This window comes from Medicago truncatula, chromosome 4 (genome assembly GCF_003473485.1).
Source record: "Medicago truncatula cultivar Jemalong A17 chromosome 4, MtrunA17r5.0-ANR, whole genome shotgun sequence".
Classification (NCBI taxonomy): Eukaryota; Viridiplantae; Streptophyta; class Magnoliopsida; order Fabales; family Fabaceae; genus Medicago; species Medicago truncatula.
The window spans coordinates 47,600,705-47,614,616 of record NC_053045.1 but is presented as its reverse complement, the minus strand read 5'-3'; the positions used below and the strand labels follow the sequence as shown (position 1 = coordinate 47,614,616).

The 13,912-nt window shown below is 32.6% G+C and overlaps 2 protein-coding genes across 2 annotated transcripts; both read right to left on the bottom strand.

Moving 5' to 3' along the window:
* Positions 1 to 660: 660 nt before the first annotated feature.
* Positions 661 to 4,328, bottom strand: LOC25493522 (FRIGIDA-like protein 3). Its single transcript, XM_013602033.3, has 4 exons — positions 4,107 to 4,328; positions 1,966 to 2,987; positions 1,555 to 1,730; positions 661 to 1,447 (listed from the first exon to the last, which is right to left on the bottom strand). The coding sequence occupies exons 2-4, from the start codon at positions 2,981 to 2,983 to the stop codon at positions 1,004 to 1,006; spliced, it is 1,638 nt and encodes a 545-aa protein (XP_013457487.1). The 5' UTR covers positions 2,984 to 2,987; positions 4,107 to 4,328; the 3' UTR covers positions 661 to 1,003.
* A 3,661-nt stretch (positions 4,329 to 7,989) lies between these two features.
* On the bottom strand, positions 7,990 to 11,572 carry LOC25493521 (metal transporter Nramp3). Its single transcript, XM_013602032.3, has 4 exons — positions 10,908 to 11,572; positions 10,136 to 10,272; positions 9,198 to 9,850; positions 7,990 to 8,468 (listed from the first exon to the last, which is right to left on the bottom strand). The coding sequence occupies exons 1-4, from the start codon at positions 11,441 to 11,443 to the stop codon at positions 8,247 to 8,249; spliced, it is 1,548 nt and encodes a 515-aa protein (XP_013457486.1). The 5' UTR covers positions 11,444 to 11,572; the 3' UTR covers positions 7,990 to 8,246.
* Between the last annotated feature and the right edge of the window lie 2,340 nt (positions 11,573 to 13,912).

Sequence of the window (13,912 nt, the reverse complement as noted above, 5' to 3'; positions counted from 1 at the left end):
CTCAATTGTGTGCTAAGAAATGCATACAACATAATGTCAACTTTTGCATAATATTTTGCATATAAGAAATATTTTATTTTTGTTTGTGAACCTCCTTTTTATAGAGGTTGAACCTTAACATTGAATATTGATTTAGCACCTACTACCTAGAGTGTGTATCCTGTATTATCCGATACATAATCTCGAGCAAATTCTTGATCAATTAGGAGTTATTGATCAAATTTTCCCTTAAGTGGTTTGTGCATGTTTCATTGAGATTGCATGCTTGATCTTTGGTCTCTATACAAGACCATCTTGTGCTAATCTTATTTTATACAGAAATGATAATACCTTCAAGAACTTTTTTTTTTTTTTGAACAAATCAAAATGGAATATATTGCTCAAAAAATACCTTCAAGAACTTATCATGGGTAGACTTTTCAACCACCTTTCTCATCTATCTTTTCATTAAATTCTTATTTCTCGACTCATCCACGAACATTTATCTAGCTCATGGGTGGTGTCTTGGGTTCCATCGAGTCAGAGCCGTTTGTTCATCAATGAGGTATAACCTCGTTTGAGGCTCAAATCCCTTAATTTCTATCATGGTTTGATTTAGGTTCTCTCTACGATGTTGGGTCTCATTATATGTGATAACTAGTAAACCAACACATTATAACATTACAAGGAAAATGAAAACCTTCCTTTTTTACTCAAAAACAGAAAGCCTAGATATATAATAGTTTAAACTTCATCGATTATTCTAACCATCGATGTTGCATCCACAGACTCGACCTACAATTGGCTTCCAACTCCTTTGTATTGGACCAAACGAGTTTTGTCACCAAATGTTTAACATACACTTCATTTAACCACAGCGACCATGTAAGAGCACACCTGCCTTCTGGCATCATAATAACTCAAACAGAACAAAAGGGAATATTTAAAAAAAGTTTGGATAGAACTAATGTTTGATCTCTAGCATGTCTCAAGTCATTTCAGCAATGCTTAGATGTTAAAAAAATCACATGTAATGATGGGGTGTGGATTGCAAACTACTACCTATATAACGACCATAGTTAGGAGGAGTTGCACTAGCTGGCTGAGTGTATATAGATTGGCCAGGAACTTGATAATCATGTGCGACTGCAGCATAATGGGGATACCTGTCAGCAGTTCCTGCATATGCTGTCCTAACAGGCGGAACCTGCCTACCAGTAACGACAGCTGAAGCACTACCACGGCCAGATGAACGAAGTGGAAAATGCCTCTCGTTAGGCCTTGGCCTCTTTGATGGTTGAGGACGTTTGAAAAAATCTCCACCTCTCCTTTTTTCTGTCTTTGCTTTCTCTAGTTGATGAACCCTTTTATGGAGTGTATCAAGTGGGTACTCGGATTCGAACTCGTATTCTTCAATGCACTTGATTACATTTCTCAGTGCGGCAAGCTCTTGTGCATTGGCATCAATCTACAACAGTAATTAATTAATTTTTTGTTACTCAACAACAATAAATGAGAACGTACATGTACAAGATAGTCACTCAATTTGAATTTCACTCAAGCAACAAAGCATACCTTTGCAGTAGCAATATCACGGACATTATCAGCCTTTACTTGTGAATTTCTCCTTTGGTTTTTGAGGTATGTCCTCAGGAGGGGCACAGGGGGAAAGCTTTCTTGAAGCTTGAAGAGTTGAACAAAGTGTACAGCCGCAATGTGTTTCCCATTGTTGATTAAAGCTTCGATAAGAGCTGCATAAATAGTGAAAATTAGAATAATCAATATCTGAAAATTGTGTCACCGCCTAACAATATAATACCACAACAAAAGCAGACAAGTATATGTCACGCGTGGCTATGCTTCGTCGGATAATCTAGCTATACTGCCCCTAAAGAAGACTACTCATCTAGTATAGGGGAGATATTTGACAGGACAATCCTTCACTGCAGACTTCACAGGTCAGTAGTTTATTAAAAGAACACCAACCTGGCACTTTGTGAGTTAAGCCAATAGAGCGGCAGAGCTCAGGTGCCGACCTATTCTGAGCAACTGCAGGTACAAGCTTGCAGAGTTCTTCTTCATCAAACTCTGAAGCAATCCTATAAGTAGAAAGAAGCTGCAAGAATGCCTCTGCTTCCAATGAATTTCCATTGGCAGCATCAATGCCTGCACTAGCTAACTTGAGCCTCCACTCATCGGCAATTGCCTTGGCTTGCTGCTTGGTTTCAGGGTTCAAAAGGTGATCTGCACCTGGGTCAGCCCTTGCCAATAAGCTGGCCATGGCTTCCAAAATTAGAATACAGGATTTGCGCTTGCCCTGAAGGGCAGCACCCACGTTATCATTTTGTTGGCTAGTTTCATTGTCGGGATAAAACCCCAATAGTAAATCAAGCACCAAACGTGCTGGATCAGTTGCACTTTCTAATGCAACAGAAACTTCTTCACGAAATTCAGACACTTTTTTCTTATGCGCCACAACATAATCCAGAAGGCCTGTCGCATCCATTTTCTCACAATAAACTTTCAAGTCTAGATGTGGCCTAACCTCAGTAGCCACACCTTCAGACTTTTCACCTGACTTATTAGGAGAGTCTTCAGGGGAGATGCTTACCTGATTATCTTTGTCCTCCCCATCATACACAAAATCAAAAGTTGTAGTCTCGTCATTTGGACGAGCCTCTATAATGGCAGCTACAGCGGTGTCTTTAAGCTCCTGCAAACGATCTAATAGATCTTGTTCTTTTGAAGTAACCGCCGCCTTTCTCTGTGTAAGTAATGTATTCATTTCTAATTGTTTCTCTTCATACTCCCTCTCCTTAGCCTGCAGCTCTTCATTTTTCTTGTTCAATGCCATCTCAAGGTCAGAGAAATGTTGCTTAATCTCATCCCATTGAACCTTATCCTCAGAAGCGCCCTTCTGAGCTTCCAATTCAAGAAACGCCTGAGCAAGCTGCTCAATCATAGACTCTTTGTTATTTTCATTGCTTTGCTCCACGTCACCCATATTCCTGCAGCTTAGCCAACAGCCTTTAAGAACAATTCAATTTAATTGTGATATACTATTACAAAGGTTAATAACATGAGAATAGACAATAAGAAAGTAATTTAATCTACACTCCTTTATCACAGAAAATCCCTTTTATCTGTATTTCTTTCTAATAATTTAGTATAATACTTAAGCGTATCTCCTACAACATCCCTCTTCATACCATTCATCAATCACTTTATCTAAAATTCTTATCAAACCTTACATATCAAAACACTGAAAAAACTAATAGTTTACTAAACAATCTGGCAAAATTTTCCTACATATAAATTAAATCTTCAGCTAGTTAATGGAACGTGGAAAGCTTCAGATAGTTTAAAAATATGTTGTCAATCACAGCACTTTAGCACGTAATCACAGCCCTAAATTCTCTGGCACATTTCCTTTTGCAGGGGCGTCAATCGCGGCCGCAAATATCGTTGGAATTGCATCCTCGCAAGCTACAGGATAAGGGAAGTAAAATCCAAAAAAAATGAAGAAATGATAACCTAGACAACTTCCTCACTGTTTCTGGAAGCCTTTCTAACCTAGATGACTCGGCAGCGGCTGCATTTTGTTTTGCTATATTTTTTTTCCCGCAGAGCTGCCGAGTTTTGTTGTTTTAGGGTTTTAATTGTTAAAATGTGTTTACTAAGAGTTATCTCCTCCAAAAACGCTTTTCATACCTTCATCGAGTCATTCATAAAGAAAATATAACATGCTTTATATATCGACAAGACAACAACATTTTCTTACATACAAATTTTGAGCTGATTAATAGAATAGGGCAAGCTTCAAATGGTTTAGAAGTAATAATTATAATTATAATTAATTTTCAAGGGTTTTAATGTTGAACCAAAATAATACAATTGCAGCAAAATGAAAACAAAACACCACAACATTATGGTTGTAGCAAAATTCATTTGCAATTTCGTTGCAGTTAGAAGCAAAACCAAACATCGAAACCCTACCATTTCAAAAGAGCTTTGAAATCCACTACGTATTAGGTGAATAAAAAACAATAAACCTAATTGGTGTAAAAACGAAAAACCTAAACATTGAGTTAAAAATGTAGAAGAAACATGCGTGAAAAGAAAAATACCTCAGTTATGATGCAAGAAAATCGTAGCTACGCTAAACGCGAAGGTGGTTGAGTCTTGTTTTAGCCCCAATTTGAAATTTTGGATGCGGTTGCGACGATTCAAAATCTAACTCTGAGCGGGGTATGTTCGTTTGGGGAAGAAAGTAGAGTGGCCAAACAATATGTTGAAGAAAGGTATAAAACTGGATATGCTCTTCGAACTTCCAAGAGAGGGGTAAGGGTTCTTTCGTAGATTGGTAAAAAATATACAAAAAAATTATATAATTATTTTTGATAGAAAAAACAAAAATATTAATTGGTTAGAATTTAATTTAATTTTTTTTTTTTACGGAATGTTAAAATTTAAGATTAATTAAGTTTTTAATCCTTATAAATATTCACAATTTTATTTTTAGTCCTTACAAAATAAAATCATATTTTTTAGTCTCTGTGACATTTTCCTTAAGCATTTTATGGACCAAAAATGTTGATGAAATTTTTTTATAGGGACTAAAAATGCTGACGGAAAATTTTATAGGACTAAAAGCACTAACAAAATTTTTTGCAGATATTTTTAGGGACCAAAAACTTAATTAACTCTATAATTTAATCTTCGTATGGTACTTGTGAAAAAATTTACATTTTTTTAATGAAAAAATAATAGTAATTTTTTTTGGAAGAAAATGTTGGTATTGGCTTGGAAACTGATAGAGTGCTCCTCCTCCTCAAGGTCTCATGTTCGATTCTCTTTAGTGCTGGTTTTAGTGGGCTAATTTAGCTTCTTACAATAAAAAATCAAATATCCTCGTGAGCTAAGCTCAGTTGATAAAGACAATACATAATATATACAAGAACCCCCGACCATCACCCTAAAAGATTAATTCATCACAACTAATAATACTCCCTCCGTCTGGCCACCACCCAAAAAAATTAATTCATCACAACTAATAATACTCCCTCCCTTCACATAATATGTGTGATTTTAAACACTTTACATCGATAATGCATATATAAACACGTTATATAAACTAGTTTTTAGACTAACAATCAGTGTTTGCATTTTTAATTATGCTAATGCGTATAAATTACGAACAACAATTTTTATAAAATTTTGTTTTGGTTAATTATAGGTTGCACTTTTACATTGTAACAAACTATACTTATCTTTTTCAAAAAAATAAATTGACACTTATCTTTTTCAACGAAACTAACAAAACAATATAACAAATATAATATAATATTTTTTAAGGGGAAGTATAATATAAATTTTTATCATTTAGAATGACACCAAAAATATAACATTCTTGTAGACAATTTTGTTTAAAGGTATAATTAGAAGTAAAAAAATCAGCCCAAAATCATGTGTTTTCTTTATATATAATATAGATATAGATTAATAGCTAAAAACAAACAATGCATATATAAATTAAATCCTATTAATTATTGAAAATGAACATTTTTATTTAACCAAAAAAGAGACATCTTTACTAACAAATAAAATTTGGACATTTAAATTATTCTTTAAAATATTGATTGAAAATAGATAATCTCATGAAGAGGATAAGGATGATTTTCATGCAATGAACAAATATTTTGGTGCTAGTCACATCCCAAAAAAAACAAGTTACACCTAAATTTATTTAAAATTTTACAATAATACCAAAATTACCCTCTTCATGTAAATTTTTAAAAACCCATCTTTTATGATCATTCTGAACCCTTACCCCCTTTCATCCACAAATCACCATAGATGTGCAACCAATATCTGAATCAACATCTTTATTATTGATTTGTACTATATTCATAAAGGTTAGTGAATTTCATGAATTTCATTTTCGATGAGTTTCTATTTGTTTATTGTTTGTTTTGGTATGAGATATGTCTGTCAGTCAATTTGATTTTAAGTGAGAGGTTAGTGTAAATTAAGTTTACGTGTATGTATATAAAATGGGTTAGTGTAGTTTACGTATGTAGGTTAATGTAAATTCAAGTTTATGTATGTTCAATTTAGGTTATTGTAAATTCAGTTTACTTACATTCAATCTAGGTTAATGTAAATTAAGTTTACTTATGTTCAATTTAGGTTAATGTAAATTTAGTTTACTGTATATAAGAGGTTAGTGTAAATTCAGTTTACTTGTGTTCAATCTAGGTTAATGTAAATTAAGTTTACTTACGTTCAATCTAGGTTAATGTAAATTAAGTCTTGGTTAATGTAAATTCAGTTTACTTACGTTCAATCTAGGTTAATGTAAATTAAGTTTACTTATGTTCAATTTACTAAATTTAGTTAATTTGAAATTTTTATTTTAGTTAAAGGGTATATTAGTCATTCTGAAATGTAACTTGTTTTTTTTGGGGTGTGACTAGCATCAATCAAATATTTTAGGTTAGTCAAGTAAATGATTTATAATTATCTATAATTTCATTTTTAGGCACTACAAAAAGTGTGTTCTTTTCTTTAAAAAAAAAAAAAGTGTGTTCTTTTATTGGGAATGAAAACGAAATTCATAATATTTATAGAGATTATTTACTTAATTAATCTGAAAAAAAAATTAATTGGTGTATTGACATTTGACACAACTAAAATTTTAAATGTTGTTTATTCAATAAAAAAACACAAATAATTGTTCTTTTGGCATAACTATATCAAGAAGATCGTCATCCTTGAATTTGAGCCGAATGTCAGAATTGCTACATAATCAACATTGTTACGCAAAGATCCCAAACTAGTATTAGTATAGTACAATGAAAAAAAATTAACTCCTATTTTAAAGTTATACCCATCATGAAAAAATATGATTACGTTGACAATATTATTAACTCGCATCTTCTTGGAACTCCCTCAATCCAAACTTGGATGCTTTCCTCAACTTTTCCTATGTTCATCTTAATGATAGTGTGACTGATCTTTTACCTGGCAAGCAAAGATTAATGGTTTTGATATAGCTAAGCCTGGATATAGCTGAATTTTGTCTCATTAGTTCCTCTAGTCCCCTGCATATTTCTGCATATTCTTGGTGCTGGAATTGGAAGCAAGGATCCATGACAAAGTTAGGTTTCTTATGGCTGGGTTGTCACAATTCAACCCCTACTTATGATGTCATGCATCGTCGACGTATGTTGCAATCTAATACTTGTACCATATGCATGAATGACAACGAGTCTTCCATTTTTTTCAATCACACTAATAGTTTTAATTTCCTAAAGTCGAATGCCATTGGAGATTCTAGCTCCATTTTCCTTGCTGGAATTTGTTGGACTTGGAGAGCTAGAAATCCTATTTGTATCGCTAAAGAATCTTGTCCAATATTTAAACTTACTTTGGTTGTTCATTCTCTCAACTCTTAATTAGATGTTGTTACCCACCTCATACTTTCCAGAGAGTGCCTAAAATGGTGATTTGGTATGATTTTAAAGATGTTATGATTCTTAATGTTGATGGCAACACTATTAGGAATCATGGAGTTGTCGGTTTGGGTGGCTTGGTGCAATTTGATAGTGATGATTGCATAATTGGATTTTATGGTCACATTGCCTGCAACAATAACCTTCATGTATAATTACTACCATTTTGTAAAGGATTCGCATTAGTTTATTTTCTTGTTTATATTAAGGTCATGCATGCTAAGTAGCGGTAGTTAAGAAAGTAAAAAGCAGGTTGTCATGTCCGTCAAGATGGAGCTGTTGCGGTCGGAAGTTGGTTTGTTGTGCAGAATTTGTTGTCTTGGTGACCTACTGCTATGAGGTTGTTTGTTTTGTGAAGCTGGAACTGTGTTTTGTGCGTTTGACTGTTGTGAGGCTGTCCAGTTTTATTGCATAAGCAATTGTGTATATCTGACTTACTCTTATACATTGAGTGGGCCAATGGAGTTTTTATCTCTATTTGCCTTTGTACACCTTGTGCTTGGGATAGTATTTTAATTCAATTTTGCTAGAAAGTAGAGTAGCCTAAGATATTACAACAAAGGTCAAGCACTACATGTGTTTCCAAAGCCTCAAAAACAAAATTTCAAAGCAATATAACACCTAAAGTATACCCTGAATTATTTATAATTTGCAGGGCAAACACTAAGATGGCCCCTGCCTATTGCATCATGAAAGCCAACTGGTACAACAATACTACTTCCTAGTCTGCAGTTCTAAGGATCCATTATTCACTCAACTATCTGAGGGAAGTATCGCCTTTGGTCGCGTTACACTTTGCCAAGGTGAAAATGTGGTCGCCCGCAGAATAAGATATATTATGAATGCAACATATGCAGCGGTTATTGTACACACTACAACACCAACTATTATTCCATTCACTTCAGCCGAGAAGAATTCCAACAACAGATAGCCGTTAATCACTGTCACAAGAGCAGCCACACTCCACGAAAAAATCTGCATCCATAACAGAAACCAATTAGCATTTTACTTAATACAAGAGTATACATTAATTGATGATACAAACTTGATATGAATGAGGTTAAAAGTAGAACTGCATCCGCAACATAAGAGGAACAGGTACACTGTATATAATTTATAGATAGTTGATGCAAAAGTTAAAGTTGGATCATATGCAATCTCCAACAGCAAGATACTTAATATACTTCCTAACACATAATATTGAACCGATAATAAATTCATGGTCAAAATGAAAATCAACAAAAAAGGGATAAAAACATGTATATTATTGTATCAAGTACTTGGAATGACCTGAAGATTGTCGAGTGTAATCTGTAATGAAACTAGTTCACTGCATAGTACACCACTTCCATAAATCTTTTTAATTCTCAATACAGGACAGTATAATCATGCCTACTGATTTGTCTTTTTAAAATCTAATTCTAAATTGTAAAAAATGATTACGAATTCATGGACCAATTCTAAATTTTCTTCTGCTTGAACTGCTAGAAGAAAACACCAATAGTAGGCCACTTCTGAATTATATCCTTCCTATGTAAATTAAGATTTGATTTGATTGACCAATAACACAGGCATATCAGACAGCAATTTCACACAGAACAAACAAAATCGGCATCACTAAGTCTTTTTCTAAACATATAAACCGATAACAACTATCTGATAAGTAACCATAAAAAACAAACTGCAGATTGAAGGATAATATACCTTGAGGACAGGGCCAATTTTGAAAGTGCCCATTATCTGCTCCTTCGACACAAGACAAAGCAAAGGAATAAGCGCAAAGGGAATTTGAACCGATTGAAGTACATTAAGCCACTCATTCAGAACATCTAGTGAGTCCTCCGTAGCATCAAACATAAGAGCAACTATCATGGTTGGGACTATTGCAAAACTACGAGTAATCAATGCCCTCATCCATTTCTTCAACCTTAAATTTAGAAAGCCTCCCATGATAAATTGTCCAGCATAAGTACCAGTTATAGTGCTACTTTGACCAGCTGCTAACAACCCAATACCCCATATATACAATATCGGAAAAACTCCACCTCCATATGTCTCCTGAAGATACTGTCCTGCATTTTCAAGGCCTATTTTATTTGCTACTTCGGAACCATAAAACCCCTTTGCAAACACAGCTGTGACGAATATGTTAATGATAAAGGAGACTATCAAGGCAATTGTTGACTCTATTGAGTAATAGTTAAGCGCTTCTTGAACTCGGCCTTTGTTGCTGTGATCAACTTGCCTTGACTGAACAAGAGCCGAATGCAAGAATACATTGTGAGGCATTATAAGACATCCCACAACTCCAACAGCTTGTTGTATAGTTCTGGAGCTGAGTTTTGGAACCAAAATACCTACAAAGATGAAATCAGACTCCAAATCATATTCAAAGCAAGAAGCAAACCAAAACAACAATTTACTTATAGTGGTTTTATAAATCTAGCATTGACACAAACATCAAGCACGACACTAACACATCGGCACTGATAATAATTATAGAAAATAAAAGTAGTTAAATGTAATTACATGTGTTGTTGTCGTGTCTATGTCAAACACGCCTTTAATATGAAGTGTCCGTGTTACATAGAATTTAAATTTTGCACGGGTCCTAAATCAGTGAAATAAACAAAACTCCTTACCAACTAGAAGTTCTTTGCCACTTGGCTTTGCCTCACCAAACATCCATGCAAAAGCAAGTGCCATTACACCAATGAGAACAGCAAAAAAAGCTTCCAATGTCCTCACACCATAGTTCTCAAGAAAGAGAAAAATAAAACTGTAACAAACAAACAAGGCAACGAAGCACATGATATGTTAAAGTTTTATTTGGAGTTACCATAACATCCAAAATGTTGTTACAGAAAAGACACCAGGAGATTATCAATCATTTCTGTTTAGAAAATAACAAAAGGAAAAAGGGGTTCCCACTCATGCTACAAGACAACCTATGAAAATATTAGAGAGCTTAGTGTGTGTTTGATTCTACAGTAATACAAATTGATTTTGATTGAACTGATTTTAGTTAAAACTTAGTTGAATATAGAGTGATTTATGTTAAGATACATTCATTGACAATTAAGAACTAGTTGAACAATAAAATTTAAGTGTATAAATCATGTTAGAGTCAAAAGCTACAAACCCTAACTCCAAGTTATAATCAATTCTAAATGCAAATTCAATTCCAATTGACATAACCCAAAAATGTGTCAAAATCAATTTTATGTATCTAGATCACTTCGTCTCTTCCTACCATGAAACCAAACACAAATTTTGAATTGATTAAGCAAAACCTTGCAATTACCTAAGCATAAAAATCATAAACTTTAGGAACAATAGCAATCACTGAAAAAATCCAACAAAATCAAGTAAACTAAAAAGAAGCAAAATGGATAATTAGTAAATTAGACTTACCAATCAAGAGCAGTAATGACAACACCAGCCCAAAGAGGAATAACTCCATTACTAAGAATCCTAATAGCAATAGCACTACCAATAACCTCTTGTATGTCAGAACCAATAAGAGCAAACTCAGCCATAACCCAAAGCACATACCTAGCCCATCTAGGATACTCCTCCCTACAAAGCTCAGCCAAATGCTTCCCTGTAGCCACACCAAGCCTAGCTGACAAAAGCTGAATCAAAAGTCCCATAGCTGTGGCCCACATAAGAAGCCATAACAAAGAATACCCAGCAATGGCACCAGCTTGTAGGTCTCCTTCTAAGTTCCCTGGATCCAAAAACGCTATACTCATTAGAAAACCAGGTCCAGTGAATAGCCATAGCTTCTTCCATGAAAATGGTGGCACCGAGGTACCCCAGTTTGTGGATTCGTCTATTCCTACCACCACTATCTTTTCTGATGAATCATATGCTGTTTCTTGTGGCTTTTCTTCTTCTTGTTCTTCCACTATAAGTGGTTGTGATTGTTCTTGTGAATTTGGATACATAATTTGATGATATTTGAATTTGATTCAATTCAATTCAATTCAAGTGTTGATCATTTGTATAAAAAACGTTGACAAACGAAAATGGAAAATTCGGTAAATTGGAATATTTTGGTGTGGCGAAAGTGTTGAGAATATTTTGTAAGATATAAAATGGTGTGACATGTGTTAAAGTGCGACATGCCACGTGCATGTCTCATTCTAAAATTTAACATGTTGTGTTTTTTTAACCTGTTATGCTTGTGTTTTACGAGGAAAATTTGTTTGTTTCCTTATGGAGGGAGATGGTTCGTGGGGTGAGATTGTGAAGTGTGGGGAGCCTTAACTGTGCGTGTGCGCGTCTCCATCTTTGCGTGCAATTGCATGCCGTTTGTGACACGTCAGCTTCTTGAAATAATTGTATGTGTAAATGTGTGTGTCATGCTTAATTGCGTTAAAAGGATTTGTTCTTTCAAAAAAAAAAAAAAAACTTTAAGGATTTGTTAACCTTAATGTGTCAAATGTCAATTACTACCTCCGTTCCTATTTAATTGTCACATTATGACATTTTACACAAACCAAGACAATCAACAATTGATATTACTTTTGATGCAATAAGCTATACTTTTACTATAATGACCTTATTCATTTAATATCTCATTTCATATATTTCTTTCTCTGCAATAAATAATTAAGGACAATATTGGTAAAACTACATTTAATGTTGCATTGAACTTTGAAAGTGACAGTTAAATAAGAACAAAAAATTTCTCCAAAAGTGACAATTATGAAGGAACGGAGAGAGTAGTTTTTTTTTTTCAAAAAGAAAATTACTTCCTCCATTTCAAAATGAGTGTCACTTTATCCAAAAAAAAATTGTTTCAAAATGAATGTCGTTTTACATTTCCAATACAACTTTAATTTTTTCTTTCAACTTTTCTCTCACACAATTTTCAATGCAACTTTAAGTTTGTTTTTTTCTTATAAAGTAAAGGTAGTTTAGTAAATGTGTTATGTCTAATGATAATTTCATTCCATTTCTTAATCACAATTGGCTAAAACGACATTCATTTTGAAACGTAGAAAATAACTACTACCTCCGTCCCTAATTATAAGACCCTTTTGAAAAAATAACGGAAATTAAGATAGTAGATATTTATATTAAATATGTTTGTAATTACTATTGTTTTTACAATTTTATCCTTTAAGAAAGAGGGTTGGCTTATGTTTTCAACATTCTATTTATTGCTGATTGAAAAAAAAAGATGTATAATAAATAGGGGTATGTAGATAAAGAAATAATTAATGTAGTTGGAAATAGAAAAGAGGTCTTATAAAAAGGGAAAAAAAAATGTGTCGATTAGTTTTGTGATGCTACGTTGATGATTATGATAAGTGATTTAACATTATTCTTTTGAGCTTTTGTTAAATTTTGTTTTAATGCTAATCACTTGGATATTACAGGCTAACCAAATAAATTTGTGAGAAGTTTAGAAAATGTGTAAATATGTTTTTGGTCTTATAAAATTTGTAGTTTTCTAAGTTTTAGTCTTTATAAAAATTTTCATCAATTTTTTGTTTTTAAAATTTTCTACCGTCATTTATGGTTCTTTTTTAAAGTCAAATCATGTGTATACTTACATATTTTTGAATGAATTTTTATCAAAATGTTTATAATATTACTAGCGAAAAGACGTGTACTCACGTGCCCATATTTCCGCTCTTTTTATTGCGTTAATGTTTGAAAATTATGATCAGTGATTTTTTTTATGAAATTTTGATTTTGATTAAAATTAAAAATATAAATATTTGTTTCTTTCAAGTTATAACAAACTAACTAACCATGATTATCTATTTCAATGACACCAACAATATAACAAAAAATATAATTTAAATTCTTTTTTTAATGATAACAACAAAAATCTTTATTATATAAAAAATTATTTAAGGGTATAATTGGGAGTAAGTATAAATGTATTCATCTAATTTGTTACACTTTTTAAATGATAATGGAAAAAAAATCAGACATATATATATTCATATCGTGTTTGTTACATTTTTTAAATATTTAAATTTATTTTGATCTATTTGTTACATTTGTTATTTGTATTTAAAATTAAGGACATTTTCGGAAAGAAAAATCCAACCCAAAAGAGGTAGTTTTCTTTATATATAGTATAGAATAGATAACATTCTCTTCTTCAAAAAAAATGAATTTTTTAACAAGAAATAAATTAAATATGAATTTTTAAGCGCTAAAACTTAAAAATTCATATTTAATTCATTACTTGTTAAAAAAATTTAAAATTTTGCGAGAGAGAGATTTGTATCACCTACTAAACATGACCACAAAAAAAATAAAAAAATTCTAAGGATATACATGATTTTACTTAAGTGCAGGACCAAAATAAATTTTTTTAGAGACCAAAAATTGATGAAATTTTTTATTAGGACTAAATCTTAAAATTTAAAAATTTTATAGGGATCAAAAAC

What these genes read in the sequence shown, in the direction of transcription:
- LOC25493522 (XM_013602033.3), bottom strand. Translation starts at nt 2,983, where the DNA reads ATGGGTGACGTGGAGCAAAGCAATGAAAATAACAAAGAGTCTATGATT. An exon ending in CTTAACTCACAAAGTGCCAG is followed by an intron (nt 1,731 to 1,965) that starts GTTGGTGTTCTT and finishes CTATTTATGCAG; the next exon opens with CTCTTATCGAAGCTTTAATC. An exon ending in GTGATATTGCTACTGCAAAG is followed by an intron (nt 1,448 to 1,554) that starts GTATGCTTTGTT and finishes TTACTGTTGTAG; the next exon opens with ATTGATGCCAATGCACAAGA.
- LOC25493521 (XM_013602032.3), bottom strand. Translation starts at nt 11,443, where the DNA reads ATGTATCCAAATTCACAAGAACAATCACAACCACTTATAGTGGAAGAA. An exon ending in TGGCAAAGAACTTCTAGTTG is followed by an intron (nt 9,851 to 10,135) that starts GTAAGGAGTTTT and finishes TCATCTTTGTAG; the next exon opens with GTATTTTGGTTCCAAAACTC. An exon ending in AAATTGGCCCTGTCCTCAAG is followed by an intron (nt 8,469 to 9,197) that starts GTATATTATCCT and finishes TTATGGATGCAG; the next exon opens with ATTTTTTCGTGGAGTGTGGC.